This window comes from Lutjanus erythropterus, chromosome 15 (genome assembly GCF_056507025.1).
Source record: "Lutjanus erythropterus isolate fLutEry1 chromosome 15, fLutEry1.hap2, whole genome shotgun sequence".
Taxonomy (NCBI): domain Eukaryota; kingdom Metazoa; phylum Chordata; class Actinopteri; order Lutjaniformes; family Lutjanidae; genus Lutjanus; species Lutjanus erythropterus.
The window spans coordinates 7,495,703-7,510,502 of record NC_139331.1 but is presented as its reverse complement, the minus strand read 5'-3'; the positions used below and the strand labels follow the sequence as shown (position 1 = coordinate 7,510,502).

At 40.0% G+C, this 14,800-nt stretch overlaps 2 protein-coding genes across 2 annotated transcripts; both read left to right on the top strand.

Annotated features, from left to right (window-relative positions):
• Window positions 1-269: 269 nt before the first annotated feature.
• On the top strand, window positions 270-3,303 carry LOC146313973 (trace amine-associated receptor 4-like). Its single transcript, XM_084738214.1, has 2 exons — window positions 270-364; window positions 2,433-3,303. Exons 1-2 carry the CDS (start codon window positions 270-272, stop codon window positions 3,301-3,303), a joined length of 966 nt encoding a protein of 321 aa, XP_084594340.1.
• A 2,601-nt stretch (window positions 3,304-5,904) lies between these two features.
• LOC146313972 (trace amine-associated receptor 1-like) lies at window positions 5,905-11,439 on the top strand. The gene is made up of 6 exons (XM_084738212.1): window positions 5,905-5,951; window positions 6,283-6,345; window positions 7,343-7,452; window positions 7,539-7,678; window positions 8,567-8,592; window positions 10,563-11,439. Exons 1-6 carry the CDS (start codon window positions 5,905-5,907, stop codon window positions 11,437-11,439), a joined length of 1,263 nt encoding a protein of 420 aa, XP_084594338.1.
• The last annotated feature ends 3,361 nt before the right edge of the window (window positions 11,440-14,800 follow it).

Sequence of the window (14,800 nt, the reverse complement as noted above, 5' to 3'; positions counted from 1 at the left end):
GGTGATTGGATGAACCAGGCCTGAAATACACAGACACATGCACAAACAGGACCTATAGACATGCCTTTTGAGAGAGGTGTCAGAATGAGGAGGCTCCCAGCTACCATGGGTAGAATATGCATATAACTGATTACCCAGTGCCTCCTCAAGTATGTCCCCCTTTCTCTACTCTCTGGGTTAGCAACCTCCTATGTTCCCTGTCTAGGAGGACAAAATTGCTGTCCTGCTGGCTCAGGCCCATGTGCACCACTGCAGTCAGACCTGGAAATATGCCCATGCTGCCCTGCTCCATGCTGCCTGTGGGACTCTGGACCAAGCCAACCACTGCCACTCCCCGGCACCCAGTTACACCCCTGGCCAGAAGGTACGGCCTCTTTCCAAGGATCTATTTCTCAAAGTTGAGTCCAAGAAACTGTTTCCCTGCTATGTTTGTCCCTTTGGAATTGAGTCAGTGATCAATCTCTGTGCTGTTTGACTCATAGTACACAGTGCATATTATTCTAATTGGCGTATACACAAAATAACATTAAGAGGCACAGTTGGCAAGCTGCATGTTATAAAGTCAGCCACCCAGACTGATGCTCTTGCTGAGCTTATACAGTGTTGGTCCCCAGCTGCATCCCAGTGACTGGTGGACAGGTGTAAGGCAGCACCAATCGGTACACCGAATAGCACAGGAGCGGGAAGACGGGGTAGGCCACACCCCATCACCCCATCACCCCTAACCCTAACCCTAACCCTAGAGCCACACACTACAGTCAACATAAACAGAACTACATGGCAAAAGGGTTAGACAAGATAAAAACCACCACCAGATAAAATACTAAAGTGGTCAGTTTGGGAACCAGCATACATAGGTGTAGGGCACCTCTTTTCACAGGATAGAAAATGTAATTTTCAGGAAAATATAAATTCCTACTTCCCCATTAAGGCTATGTATGGGCACTGTCACACTAGTAAGAACAAACTGCAAAAACAACTGCAGAAAATAACAGAAAAATATTACCAAACAAAACAAAGCAAGGATCAGCACCTTGGAAAGTGCTGCAGCATCAGCGCCTTGAGGTAGCACTGGGGTACCAAAGGCTTACACCTTGGGGAAAAATTCTCAACCTCTCAACCCTTATGGTGCACTTCCCACACACAGGTCTTCTAGATTTTTTTTGCGATCTCTGTTCATCGTTGTTTCCTTTGTCAATTTATATTTCTTTTACTGTCTTGCTGTCTGTCTGTTTGTGTCTCTATCACGCTGTCTGTGTCACTCTGTGTTGCTCTGTCCATGTGACTCTGTCTGTAATTCTCTCTTTGTGTCTCTGTCTGTCTCTGTTGTTTCATCCCATGAATATGGAATACATAAATATAAACAATAATTAATTAAAAAATAGGAAAACAACTCTGCAAAATGTAACATTTCTCACATGTGGTCTGAGTGACAGATGTGGTGGTCGGAGGTATAAATGCTGAGAAATCTTGTGTGTTTTATTTTAGTACTTTGTGGGCTTCAAAAGACATACAAGACCCATATTTAGGAAAAGTCAAGCATGAAAGGCTTGTAGTTTTTTTTAAAGTTAGTTATTTGGATTACAAAAACCCAGACGGTCTGTCAGACCATGTTGACCCATTCTAGTGTTAAACATAACTATAGCACTTATGTTTGACCATGACTCACACTTAGACCACATAAATTACATCAACATGATTACATGGCAAGTGCAAATTGAGTTCATATGTGCCCCTTCCAAAGCTTTTCTCCACTCAACTGCCAACTCAAAGTCCCCCTTCCCAGAATCTCCACCAATGGGTTCTGTCAATTAGAAAAGAATACGAGATATTTCATTCTTTTTCTGAAGGCTCAAATAAACAAAGTTTCCATTGGTGGTTCCTCAGGAAAATTCTAGAAATTAAGGTGTGTTAACAATGATAATAATATAACTTTGAACATGAAGGAATCTGAAAAAGTGGAATGGTGGCATATTAAATGTATTTCCCAACCTAAACATGATCCTTTCCAAAACCTAACCAAATAGGTTTGTTGACTAAACATAGCGAACTTGGAACAGTTTGCCAACTTTCATCTCCTATGTGTCCTCCAAGTGTATCTAAGTGCAGCCTTGAATGATAGTAAGTTTTGATACGACTAGAGTGAGTACCCTGTTGAGATGGTCCCGTGATCATGATATGCAAATGAGCCCAGAATAATAACTCTGATCTGAATATACTGCTCAGTGGAACAGACCAAGGGCTCCCATCAGTACAGATGCACAAACCAAACAAGCACAGAGTGAAACACACAGAGCACTGAACTTAACTGAAAATCTCTCTCTACAGGAAATTATAAACTATTGATTTTCTTCATTTGTAGCATGTTATTGCAAATGTTTCCTCACTATTAATGATCATTTCTGCATGAAACTTATCTTTTTCCTCAACAGGACTTATGATGTTTTGGAGGACAGATTTATCTGTTTTGAACCACCAAATGTGCTTTACGCAACAGTCAACCCTATGTATCTAGTATATTTTTTTGTTGTCTCTTTATCATTTCTCATAATATGTGGAAACCTTCTTGTAATAACCTCAATTATTTACTTCAAACAGCTCCACACTCCAACAAACTTCCTCATCCTCTCTCTTGCTGTATCTGACTTGCTTATTGGGTTTTTACTTTTGTTGCGTATCATGTTACCAGCTACAGACAGCACTTGTTCGACAATAGATGATTTTGATATGTATCTGTGCGCATCTTCTGTTTGGAACTTGTGTTTTATTTCTGTTGACAGATATTATGCTGTGTGTCAGCCTCTGAAGTACAGAACTAAAATAAACATCCATGTTACTGTTATCATGATCCTGGTGACCTGGATTATATCTGCTTTTGGCGTATCAATTGATGGTTTACAAGATATTTTTTCTTTTTTTCTCCCAGCTATCATAATGTCTATCATCTATCTAAAGATTTTGACGGTGGCACAGAGACAGGCACGCAGCATCCAGAACACAACCTGTCAGAGAACAAAGTCTGAAAGTAAGATGGAGAGAAAGGCCACTAAAACTCTGGCTATTGTGATGGGAGTTTTTCTGATCTGTGTGACTCCTTTCTTTGTTTGTTGGACCATTGACCCTTACATTAATAACACAATACCATTTACCTTGTATTATGCATGTTTGTGGCTTGGATGGTTGAATTCGATGCTCAATCCATTCATCTATGGTTTCTTTTACAGCTGGTTTCGATCAGCTTTCAGAATGATCATTTCTGGGAAAATATTTCAAGGTGATTTTACTCATTCTAAGCTCTCTTGACTCATGACTTGCTGGTAATCATCACTAGTTTGGCTCTGAAGATTTACATCTCTTTCTACTGCAGCTCATATAAAAATTTACCACTGTACTATGCATAAAGTATCTGTATGTACAACTCAGTACACAGACAGCAGTACATAGTAAACAGTACATACAATAATCTCAATGATAATGTCTGTAAATAATCACAGGATCCACATATCTCATAGTTTTCCTCATTTTCTTACTGTATGTATTCAGTCATAGATGCTGCATAATGAATGCAGGAGTACAGCTCTGAAGTTCTCTGTGAATAAAACTTCAGCATTTAATGTTGAAATGATCTTTCTCTTCCGGTGGTTTTTAGTCAGTGCCATCGTTATTCTATTTTTATTTATTTTTTGGCTGCAGATGAAGACAGAAAAAAGAAACAGAAATCTTATCACTGCAAAGTTCTTCATTTGTACACATTGTCCACAGTCACAATTGCTGTCACAAAAGTGGCTCAGTTAAAGAATACTGGATTACTTTTGTCTCTGTTCAGATAACAAATTCATAGATGTTCACTTAAGCATCAGTTACAGTACAATCACATTTTTATGCAACTTCATAAGTTCTCATTCTGTATCTGCCTTTGAACATATGAAGATGCTGTCAATTCAACACTAAGCAGAGAAAATGTCCACTTTTACAGCCCATGTTGATCATGGCCATTTATATTTTTATGTATACTGCAGTTTGTGTCTTAACAGTATTGATTCATTATTAGTGGACACTTGGCTTGGCTTTGTGAGTCAGTTTCAAACGGATTCACATTTACAAAACAGTACAAGCAGGGTTTTTCTGAAACTGACAAGTGTCTATATGTGTTTCAGTTTCGTGCATTGTCATTTCTCAGAGAAAAATCTGAGCCCAAAAGGCTGCCAGATGGCCCTCTGACTATTCTCTCAGTCACAGTAAAAATCAATTAACAGTTTTTCCCAGGAAGGAGGGACTGATATGCCAATTTTGGATGATGGTCTAAATTAGGCTGTTAGTAACAGAGAGAAGGCTGATTTGCAGACTGTGCAAAGTGTAATTATTAGCTGAAGAGAAGCAAAAGTTATTCAAAAAATGAAGATAATCCTGATCCCATCAATGTGTATTACAGACTAAAAGATCTTAAATATGCTGCTCTTTCTGTTCCTGGTAGGATGGAAGAGGTTCCAGTTATGTTTAATGTTGTAACCTGTTTCAAATGTTACCAAAGCACAACTAAAACACATTTGCAGATTTAAATGTAGGAAAACATCTGATTTATCTGTCAACCCTTGCACCACGTTAAGTTTTTTAACACGTTTTGTTAATATTTCAATCAATTTGAAAATAAAGAATTTTAAAGACAGATGAGTTATGGGTTTCTTAACGATTTTTCATTTTATCTGGTAAGAAATGACATCATTAATGTCTATTCATTCTATTCATTCATTCTATTCTGGCCTCCTATTATTTTGGCCCCTTGGTGCAAAAAAGAGCTTCATGCTCATACTGACCCCACACATTAACTCATTCACTGTACATCAATTCTGTAACAATTAGTGAGTAGCAAATTGATTAGGTACAAATTAATTCAGAAGTATATGACATGTAAGCACAAGATGAACTGAAATAATAAGGGCTCCTCTACAAGATGGTGAAACAAGTGCATCTAGTCAGGATGAAGTAAAGAGCAATTTAATACTCAGACACAATATCTGTCTTTGTCTCTTATTCCAAATGATTATTTATTGCTTGGAAACAAGAACCTCCATGTACGTCTGGGGAAGAAGCACACGAGACTGAAGAGAAATTGTTCACACTGCAGTTTATACTTGAACATTTGAATATCACTCTTTGTTACAAACAGTTGCACGTTTAGCAACAAGTTCAGAGCACAGACTACAGCACAGCTGGTCTCCAGTCTCTCTGGGGTTCTTATAACATAACTGTCTTCTACTATCTGTACTTGATCTGTAACACTTTATGTGAGCAAGACTTCACTCTTCTCCCCCTCTTCACCTTTATATGTTCCCAGTCCTCTCTTGGCAATGGTTGTCAAGCAGTTGTTATACAAATTGAATATTTTTACAGAACCTTTGTCACAGACTCCGCCGTTGCTTTCCCTAGAGGAAAGAGCTCCACCCATCGGGAGTAGTGGTCAACAAACACCAACAAACACAAGTTCCTCTTTGAACTTCTTAGTAACAGCCTCATCGGGTCCACTCCTACCATCTCCCAAGGGCATTGAACGATGGTCTGCTGAAGGTTTCCTGGGATTTTTCAGTTCTCAGGTTTGTAAGCTTGACAGTTGACAGACTTGACAGTTCCTGACATGTTTCTGACCTCTAGACTTAGTCCAGGCCAGTACACAAAAGATTGCATCCTGTTGTAGGTTTTATAGTGACCCAGGTGACCAGTGAGTGGATCTTCATAGAACCTATGAAAGAGATGATGATGACAAGGCTCAGGTATTTACAACTGGTAAATGGTTTTGTGAGGCATCTTGACCACCCTGTACACCATGTTCTCTAGGATAGTGAATTTTGTAGAAGCATTCACCACAACCTCCCCCTTCTGCAGAATCAACTGATACAGCTCCTGAATATGAAGACCATCATGCTGAACCTTCCAGATGACATCATCCAAGAGTGGTAAATCCTTTATTGTGGTTGGTTTTCTGAGCAGCCAGTAGCATTGTACGGATAGGCTAGGAAATGCAGGTGGACTCAACAGAGCATCAGGAACAGTGTTGTATTTACCCTTCCGGTATTCCACAGCAAAAGTGAACTCCTGCAGACGTAGGGCCCACCGAATCAGTCTGGTGTTGGGTTTTTGAGTTTTGAAGACCCAAAAAAGGGAGGCATGGTCTGTCACCACAATGAAGAATCATCCGTCAAGGTAATATCTCCACTTTTCTACAGCCCATACATCAGCCAAGCACTCTCATTCAGTCGTGGAGTAATTTCTCTCTGCTTTGTTCAGGCTCCAACTTGCGAAGGCCATAACCTCCTCAGTCCCCAACACCGTCACCGTACACCACAAAGGGTAAGTTGAAGTTTGGATGACCAAGCACAGGAGTGGTCATCAAATATTGCTTGAGAATTTCAAAGGCAGTTTGACACTCCGTGGTCCACCTGAACATGGTATTCTTCCTCTTCAGGGCCTTATGCAGTTCCACTATTTGTGAGAAATTTGGCACAAATCTGTGGTACCACCCCCCCATTCCAAGAAATCTCTGCAGAGATTTCAAGTTGGCAGGCACTGGATATTCTTCCACTGCCTTGGTCTTCGCAGTGTTCACCTGAACCCTGGCAGCAGAAACCACATGTCCAAGAAACAAGGCGAAGAAACAGGGATGCATGGAAGAGGGCTCCACGGAAGAAGCGGCTCTTGCCCATATTCACTGTGAGTCCCACCTCTCTGAGTTTGTTAAACACCATCTGAATGTCCTCGAAATGTTGCTCTGGATCCTGAGTAAATGATGATGGCATCAAGGTAAACAAAGCAGATCCTTCCTCTGAGCTCTCCAAGCACCAATTCCATAAGCTGCTGGTTGCTGGAGCATTCTTCAGGCCAAAAGGCATTACCTTGAATTGGTAGAGGCCCAAAGCACAGATGAAGGCTGTTTTTTCTCTGCTTTCTGCATCCATGTTGACCTGTCAAAACAAGTCAGAGACGCTGTCATCTGCTGATGAAAGAAGGCTAGAGGGAGCCACCACAGAGAAGAATGCACAGTTTTGGTTTCGTTCCTGTCCAGGTCGGGTGTCCCTCTTTCTTGGTGTTGAACCAGTAGGCATTGTTAGCGATATCCAGTTTCATGCCACTCTGGAAGAAAAACTCCAGTCCGAGCACGCATGGCAATGCCAGGGTCTCTGAGTGCAGCACAGCAGTAGATTGAGTCCAGGTTTTGCCATGAAGAGTGTATTCATCCTCACAATGGCCCAATATTTGCTTAGGTTCTCCATCTGCCAAGTATATGGGACCCTTAGTCTAAGGAACCATGTCATGCTTCCTTAATTGATGTCCATAGATCCTGATTTAGGAGAGTGAAGGAGGACCCAGTGTCAACAATAGCTCTACCCACCCAAGGCCCCAGTGACAAAGGCACCATCAACTGGAGTGGTGAGCACTTAGAGGAATGCTGGAATGGAGGTAAGTAGAGGAATGTTGGTGCAAAGGTGGTGGATTGCCTGACTGTAAGGGGTGCAAGCACAAATTTGTCATTGTGTTTGCTGTAGGATTCCCCCGAGGGCCAGAGAATGCCAGATTTTCCTTTCCTTTCTTCCCATTATCTATATACGAACATGTGGCAGGTGGATGCACCCCCTTGCAACACCAGCAGAATGGACTAGGAGGTTTAGAGGACAGCACAGGAGAGGTGGGTTTTGCTGAATTATCCTGCCTTGCCTGTGGCTTAGCCAGAGATTGTAGTCTTTGCTCATACACCAGCTGATTAGCTCTGTCCCTCTCAGCCAGTTCATCCTCATAATCCTCAGAAAGAAATGCTTTAATGTGTTTTTTTTTTTTTTTTTTTTTAAATCCACCCAGTTGGTGGTTTCTTGTCAGACAACGTCGCACCAATCTCTGGCTGTCCCATGCAACACATTCCTGAGACTAGCATTGAGCTCCTCGTCTGACAGTGGGTTAAGAGCAAGGAAATCATGGGATTTTTTCAGGTAGCGTAGTGAGTCTGAAGTATCTTCATGCTGCCCAAATGTGGGGAACTGGAGATTTATGGGTGTTTTACTAATTAACCTACCCCTTATATCTCCCTGTGTACTGTCAGCAGGCCCCTCCAGGTTAGTCCGTAACATGGACTGAAGTCTAGGATGGGGAAGCTGTCCAGACACCACAGGAAAGCTGATGTGAGGGGTGGTTTGAGCAGCCGTGTTTACAAGGGAAGCAGGGTAAGGACTGATGCTGATTGATGCTGATGCATGATTGCAACATGGAGGAAAAAACAGAGTAAATATCCTGCACCACTTCAGTCTGATGCTGTTTCAATTTCCAGTTAAGTGTAGAAGTGAACTGAATTCTGAGGTAGTCCAATTGTTTATTCATTTCCTCTTGTATTTTGAGTTGGGTCTGTCCACATAGTGTAGCCATCGGATGAGTGACTTTCATTGACAGGTCGCATTTGTTCTGTACTGTGCTCTTGTTCTCTCTTTCAATGATGGAAGCTGTCCATCTTTTCCAGATTCAATTGTGAGACACACATTCCCTTCACAGCCTGTGACAGTTCTATTAATTTCTTTCTGTGTTGCAGAAAGTGGCTTCAGTGGAGGTGAAGAGGTAAGCGTCTGACCAAGTCTTGGCTCCACATTCTCAAAAATATCCAAATCCAGTAGTTTGTCCTGTTTCGTTAACAGGAGGTGAATGACCATCCAGCTGACGGGCTTGGGGCTCCAGAGCTGCAGTGCAGTGAATGTCCATCAGGGATCCATCAAAGGACACCATCTTGAATTTTTAAATGTGTTCCTTGTTGCGTTGTTTTTGATTTGATTATTTCCCTCATTCCATGAGACTGGTTTGATTAAACAGCTTTGTTGGTTCCTCCAGAGACTTGTTTTATTTTTAAGAGATCTCTGTGTATTTTTTGCAGGGTAATTGTTTGAGTTGTTTTCCTTTAAAGACTTTTTATGTAACCGTCTTACTGTGAATGCTTGGGGTGCCAGTTAGGTGAGTCAGTATCTTTTTAAGGTTGTGAACCGCACATAAAGTATTAAAATAAGAGCATGTACACAAAAACTCTTTTTTTTAAAGAATATGCAACCATCAACAAACAAAGCCACAAACAACACAGTACCACTACGTTTAGGATTTAGTGCACAGTGTATTAAAGCAGAACAATCCACAAAACAGCAACAGAGAAATCCAACCATCAGTCCCTTCCAGAAACTCAAAAAATCCAGTCCATCACCCCCCCACCCCCAGATACCCCCCCTCCCCCCAAAAAACCCCCACTTTCTTCAGTTCAGTGAAAAAACAGAAACAATCCACTTGATTCATAAAAACAAGAGTTCAGTTCAATATTTTCCCCAAAAAAGGCAGAAGGACGAAAAGAAGAACAAAAAATAAACTCACTCACCCCGACTCAATTCTCATGAGGTTTCAAGTCCAGTCAAGACCGGTCCATGTCTCCGTCAAGTCAGTCAGGAGTCACTCCAGCAGTCACTGCACCTTGAGGAGGTCGAGGAGGTTGTGATCCACTGCTCCATCTCTCTGGTAATGAAACAACCAGACTTCAGCCAAACAGCCTCCAGTGAATGTGTGGACTATTGGCGACTAAAAGAAAGATGCATGGCAAACGCTTTATCTTCCACAGGATGGCCCCACTGCGCCCTCATCAGACTGCACACATGCCATCTTGGAGAATCGTCATCAGTATAAGACGAAGAGGTGCCGGCAGCCATTGGCTCCAGAGCGGTGTGTACATGACCTTCAGTAACCTTCCGTGGTAGCACTAGGTGATCGCTACGATGCAAATAACTACAAATAGAGAGTCAGTCACTTGAATCACAATCACAGTCAACTACATCAAACATAATTCAATGGCAAAGCCATACATACTGAGTTCATATATGCCCCTTCCAAAGTTTTTCTCCACTGCTCTGCTGTCACAGCCAAACCACAGTCCCCCTTCCCAGAATCTCCACCAATGGGTTCTGTGAAATACAAAAGAAATCATAAATACGAGATACTTCATTCTTTTTCTGAAGGGTCAAGTGAATAAAGATTCCATGTGTGATTCATCAGGAAAAGTAGGGAAAGGAAGGTGTGTTAACTATGATAATAATATAACTGTGAACAGTGGCATATTAAATTTATTTCTCAAACCAAACCATGATCCTTTCCAAAACCTAAACAAGTAGGATGTTGATTTAACATAACGAACTTGGACCAGTTTGCCAACTTTCATCTCCTGAGTCATCAAAGTTTGTCCAAGTGCTGCCCTGAATGATAGTAAATGTTGGTACTACTACATTGAGTACCCTGTTGAGATGGTCCCTTGACCATGATATGCAAATGAGCCCAGAATAACAACTCTGATCTGAATATACTGTTCAATGGAACAGACCAAGAGCTCCCATCAGTACAGATGCACAAACCAAACAGAGTGAAACACACAGAGCACTAAACTTAACTGAAAATCTTTCTCTACAGGAAAACTATTCGTTTTCTTGATTTAAGGGATGTTATTTCAAACACTGCCTCAATATTAATGATAATTTCTGCATGAAACGTAACTTTTCTGTCAACAGGTCTGATGATGATGTTGACAACAGCATTGTCTGTCTTGAAACACTTCTTGCTGAACCTGACCCCAGAGCTGACCCCCTGATGCAGGCATTTTATTTTTTTGCTGTCTTTTTATCAGTTCTTACAACATGTGGGAACCTTCTTGTAATAACCTCTATTATTTATTTCAAACAGCTCCACACTCCTACAAACTACCTCATCCTTTCTCTCGCTATAACTGACCTTCTTCTTGGAGTTTTACTTTTGTTGAATGTCATGGTACCAGCTACAGAAAGCTCTTGTTCGATACTAGATTATTTTGACATGTATCTGAGCTCATCTTCTGTTTGGAACTTGTGTTTTATTTCTGTTGACAGATATTATGCTGTGTGTCAGCCTCTGAGGTACAGAACTAAAATAAATTTCTATGTTATTCTGATCATGATCCTGGTGAGCTGGATTTTATCTGGGTTTAGTCTCTCAATTTTGGGTTTAACATATGTTTTTTCTTTTTACCTCCCAGCTATCATAATGTCTTTAATCTACCTAAAGATTTTGATTGTGGCACAGAGACAGGCACGCAGCATCCAGAACACAACCTGTCAGAGCACAAAGTCTGAAAGTAAGATGGAGAGAAAGGCCACTAAAACTCTGGCTATTGTGATGGGAGTTTTTCTTATCTGTTGGACTCCTTTCTTTCTTTGTTGGACCATTGACCCTTTGATTAATTTCAGTATACCTTTTGAACTGTATTATACATGTGTGTGGCTTGGATGGTCAAATTCGATGCTCAATCCATTCATCTATGGTTTCTTTTACAGCTGGTTTCGATCAGCTTTCAGAATGATCATTTCTGGGAAAATATTTCAAGGTGATTTTACTCATTGTAAGCTCTCTTGACTCATGACTTGCTGGTAATCATCACTAGTTTGGCTCTGAAGATTTTAACTGTTAACAATAATCGTTAATGTCTGTAAATAATCACAGGATCCACATATCTCATAGTTTTCCTCATTTCTTACTGTATGTATTCAGTCATAGATGCTGCATAATGAATGCAGGAGTACAGCTCTGAAGTTCTCTGAGAATAAAACTTCAGCATTTAATGTTGAAATGATCTCATAGTAGTAGTTTTTAGTCAGTGTCTTCATCATTTGTTTTGGTTGCAGATGAAGACAGAATAAAGAAACAGAAGTTTCATCACTAAATATCTGCAAAGTTCTTCAATTGTAGTAACATCAAAATTGTCCACAATCACAGTTCCCATCACAAAAGTAGCTCAAGTAAAGAACGATGGATTACTTTTGTCTCTGTTCAGATAAAAGGTTTATGGATGTACACATGAGCATCATTTAAAGTAGGAACAAGTTTTGATGCAACTTCATAAGTTCTCATTCTGTCTCTGCTTTGACAGTAAGATGTTGTGATTTCAAGACTAAGCAGAGAAAATGTCCATTTATACAGTCCATGATGGTCATTGCCATTTATATTGTCCACACTACAGTAATGTGTCATTTATTGAGTCATTATTAGTGGACACTTGGCTTGCCTTTGTGAGACAGTTTCTAAAGGATTCATATTTACAAAACAGTACAAGCCTTATTTTTTTATTTTTTAATCTGAACACTGTATGTGTTTCAGTTGTGTTTCAAATATGTATTCTCATTTCTTAGAGAAAAAATCTGGACCTCAAAATGCTGCCAGATGGCCCTCCGATTATTTTCTCAGTCACAATAAAAATCATTCGATTGACTTTTTTTCCCAGGAAGGAGGGACAGATATGCCAATTTTGGATGATGGTCTAAATTAGGCTGTTAGTAACAGAGAGAAGACTGATTTACATGATGGTTTTTCAGGCTGTTCAAAGTGTAAATATGGGCTGTAGAGGAGCGAAAAGTTACACAAAGGTGAAGACAGTTCTGATCCCATCAATGTATATTACAATCTAAAAGAGTTTAAATAAGCTGCTCTTTCTTTTCCTGGTAGGATGGAAGAGATTCCAGTTATGTTTAATGTTGTAACCTGTAACTAATGCAGTTGCAGATTTTAAAGTAGTTTCAAGTAAAATATCTGAAATGTCAAACCTTGAGCCAAGTTAATAAGTTCTGGTAATATATCAGTCAACCTGAAAATAAAGAAAGAAAAGAAAGATGAGTTATGGTCCCTTTAATTTTCTTTAATTTTATCTTATAAGTAATGTTATTATTAATGTTTATTCATTAACTGGCGCCTGGCCTCCTGTCATTTTGAAAAGTGGCCCCTGGTTAAAGTGAGTGGAGTAACCCTGCTGTAGGGGTTCCTGGGACAAAAATGAGTTTCACTGTGCATCATTTCTGTAGCAATTACTATGTGGCAGTTTGATTAAGCACAAATGAATTTAGACTGATGTGACATGTAAGCACAAGATGAACTGAAATAATGAGGGCTGTGAGAACTCAGCTGTGACTTCTACAAAAAATGGCCGGGACATCACAGTCTTGTCTTTTATACTCTTTACTTGAAAGACTGCGCATTATTGCACGGACAAAGGCTCAGAATGTAACTGTTTACATTCTCTTTAGCTAGCATGACTTCACTTTCTTCTTCTGAACAGACACCTTTTTTTTCTTCTAACTCTGGAGTAGAACATTCCTGCACCTTGTGGTCTATATTAGCCACTCCACACAATTTTAACTCCTAATACTACAGAAAATGCCTTCATCCTTTTAATATTTTTAACTCATTTTAACTGTATGTTTTTGACTATATGAATAATTTTATAAATTACAGTATCAGTGAACTGAAGATACAACAATGGCTCCTCTACAAGATGGTGAAACAAGTGCATCTAGTCAGGGTGAAGTAAAGAGCAATTTTATACAATATCTGTCTTTGTCTCTTATTCCAAATGATTATTTATTGCTTGGAAACAAGAACCTCCATGTACGTCTGGGGAAGAAGCACATGAGACTGAAGAGAAATTGTTCACACTGCAGTTTATACTTGAACATTTGAATATCACTCTTTGTTACAAACAGTTGCACGTTTAGCAACAAGTTCAGAGCACAGACTACAGCACAGCTGGTCTCCAGTCTCTCTGGGGTTCTTATAACATAACTGTCTTCTACTATCTGTACTTGATCTGTAACACTTGATGTGAACAAGGCCTCACTCTTCTCCCCCTCTTCACCTTTATATGTTCCCACTACTTTCTGAGAAAGAGTTGTTGTTATACAATTTGAAGATTTTGACAGAGACACACTGACTTTTATCCTTACACAATATCATTTCAGTTTCACAACAGTCACTTCTATGTCTTACTTCATCATGCATATACTTTATTTTGTTTTATTTGTTTCTTATTTATCTCATACCTGATGGGTGATAATCCTGATCCACAGATCTGTCCCCTTTCAGGTGGAAAATATAATTCATCTATAGTTCAGGGTAAAGTGATAAATGAAAAAATAAACACAATTAATGTCCTCAGTGGTACACTGTCAATATAATAATATGCTTCTATCCCACTACTCTGTCACTTTGCTTACACACAGAGCTGGTTAAAGCCACTTCTCGATGTAGGTTTCACCCAAAATGGCTGATTCAAATTTTATGCTTTTCTTAAAGGCATACATTGAGATCTTTTTTTAACATGTATAAGGATGAGATCTCTGCCACTGTCAGATGGAAGGCCTTTGAAGTGTTTATCAGAGGCATGATCATATCTTATAGTAGCTCAAAAATAAGCATAAATTGAAAATGAATGAACTTGATCACAGGATCAGGCATTTGGAGAGAGAGGTCATCTTTGATGACTCCCTAAAAATAAAACTAATTAATGTTTCTTGAAGCCCAGTATGATACTTCTGGGGGAGCAGCCCAGCTGCTGACCCTGTGCTCACCAGTGTTTGTTTACCTGATTTTAAATTCATTTTTATAAACTATTTTGAGTGGTTTGTTTGTCTAATTTAGGCCATATCTACTGGAAACACTTCTGCACTTTGCACTTTACCACCACTGTGAATTTTGCATGATTATTGATCACTTTTTGCCTCATGGCGTTTGCGACAGGGAACAATTGCTGGACGGGCCAACAAGAGGTACTGACCTACACATAAGAGAATGTGCTGTCATTACGCTCAACTGGTGGTTCTTCATCTCTTAACTTACCCACAGACTGTTCTGAAATCCAGCGGACTGAAACATGTCTGGAGACGTGACGGAAAGAGAGGAAAAAGTGAGGTTCAAGAGGAGGAGTGAGACATCGACTCGCTGGAGCAGA

Excerpts from the sequence above, each read along its gene's own strand:
- LOC146313973 (XM_084738214.1), top strand. The coding sequence starts at position 270 with ATGCCCATGCTGCCCTGCTCCATGCTGCCTGTGGGACTCTGGACCAAG. Across the intron at positions 365-2,432 it reads GTTACACCCCTGGCCAGAAG|GACTTATGATGTTTTGGAGG; the intron begins GTACGGCCTCTT and ends TTTCCTCAACAG.
- LOC146313972 (XM_084738212.1), top strand. The coding sequence starts at position 5,905 with ATGAAGACCATCATGCTGAACCTTCCAGATGACATCATCCAAGAGTG. Across the intron at positions 6,346-7,342 it reads GTCACCGTACACCACAAAGG|GAGAGTGAAGGAGGACCCAG; the intron begins GTAAGTTGAAGT and ends ATCCTGATTTAG. Across the intron at positions 7,453-7,538 it reads AGAGGAATGCTGGAATGGAG|GATTCCCCCGAGGGCCAGAG; the intron begins GTAAGTAGAGGA and ends TGTTTGCTGTAG.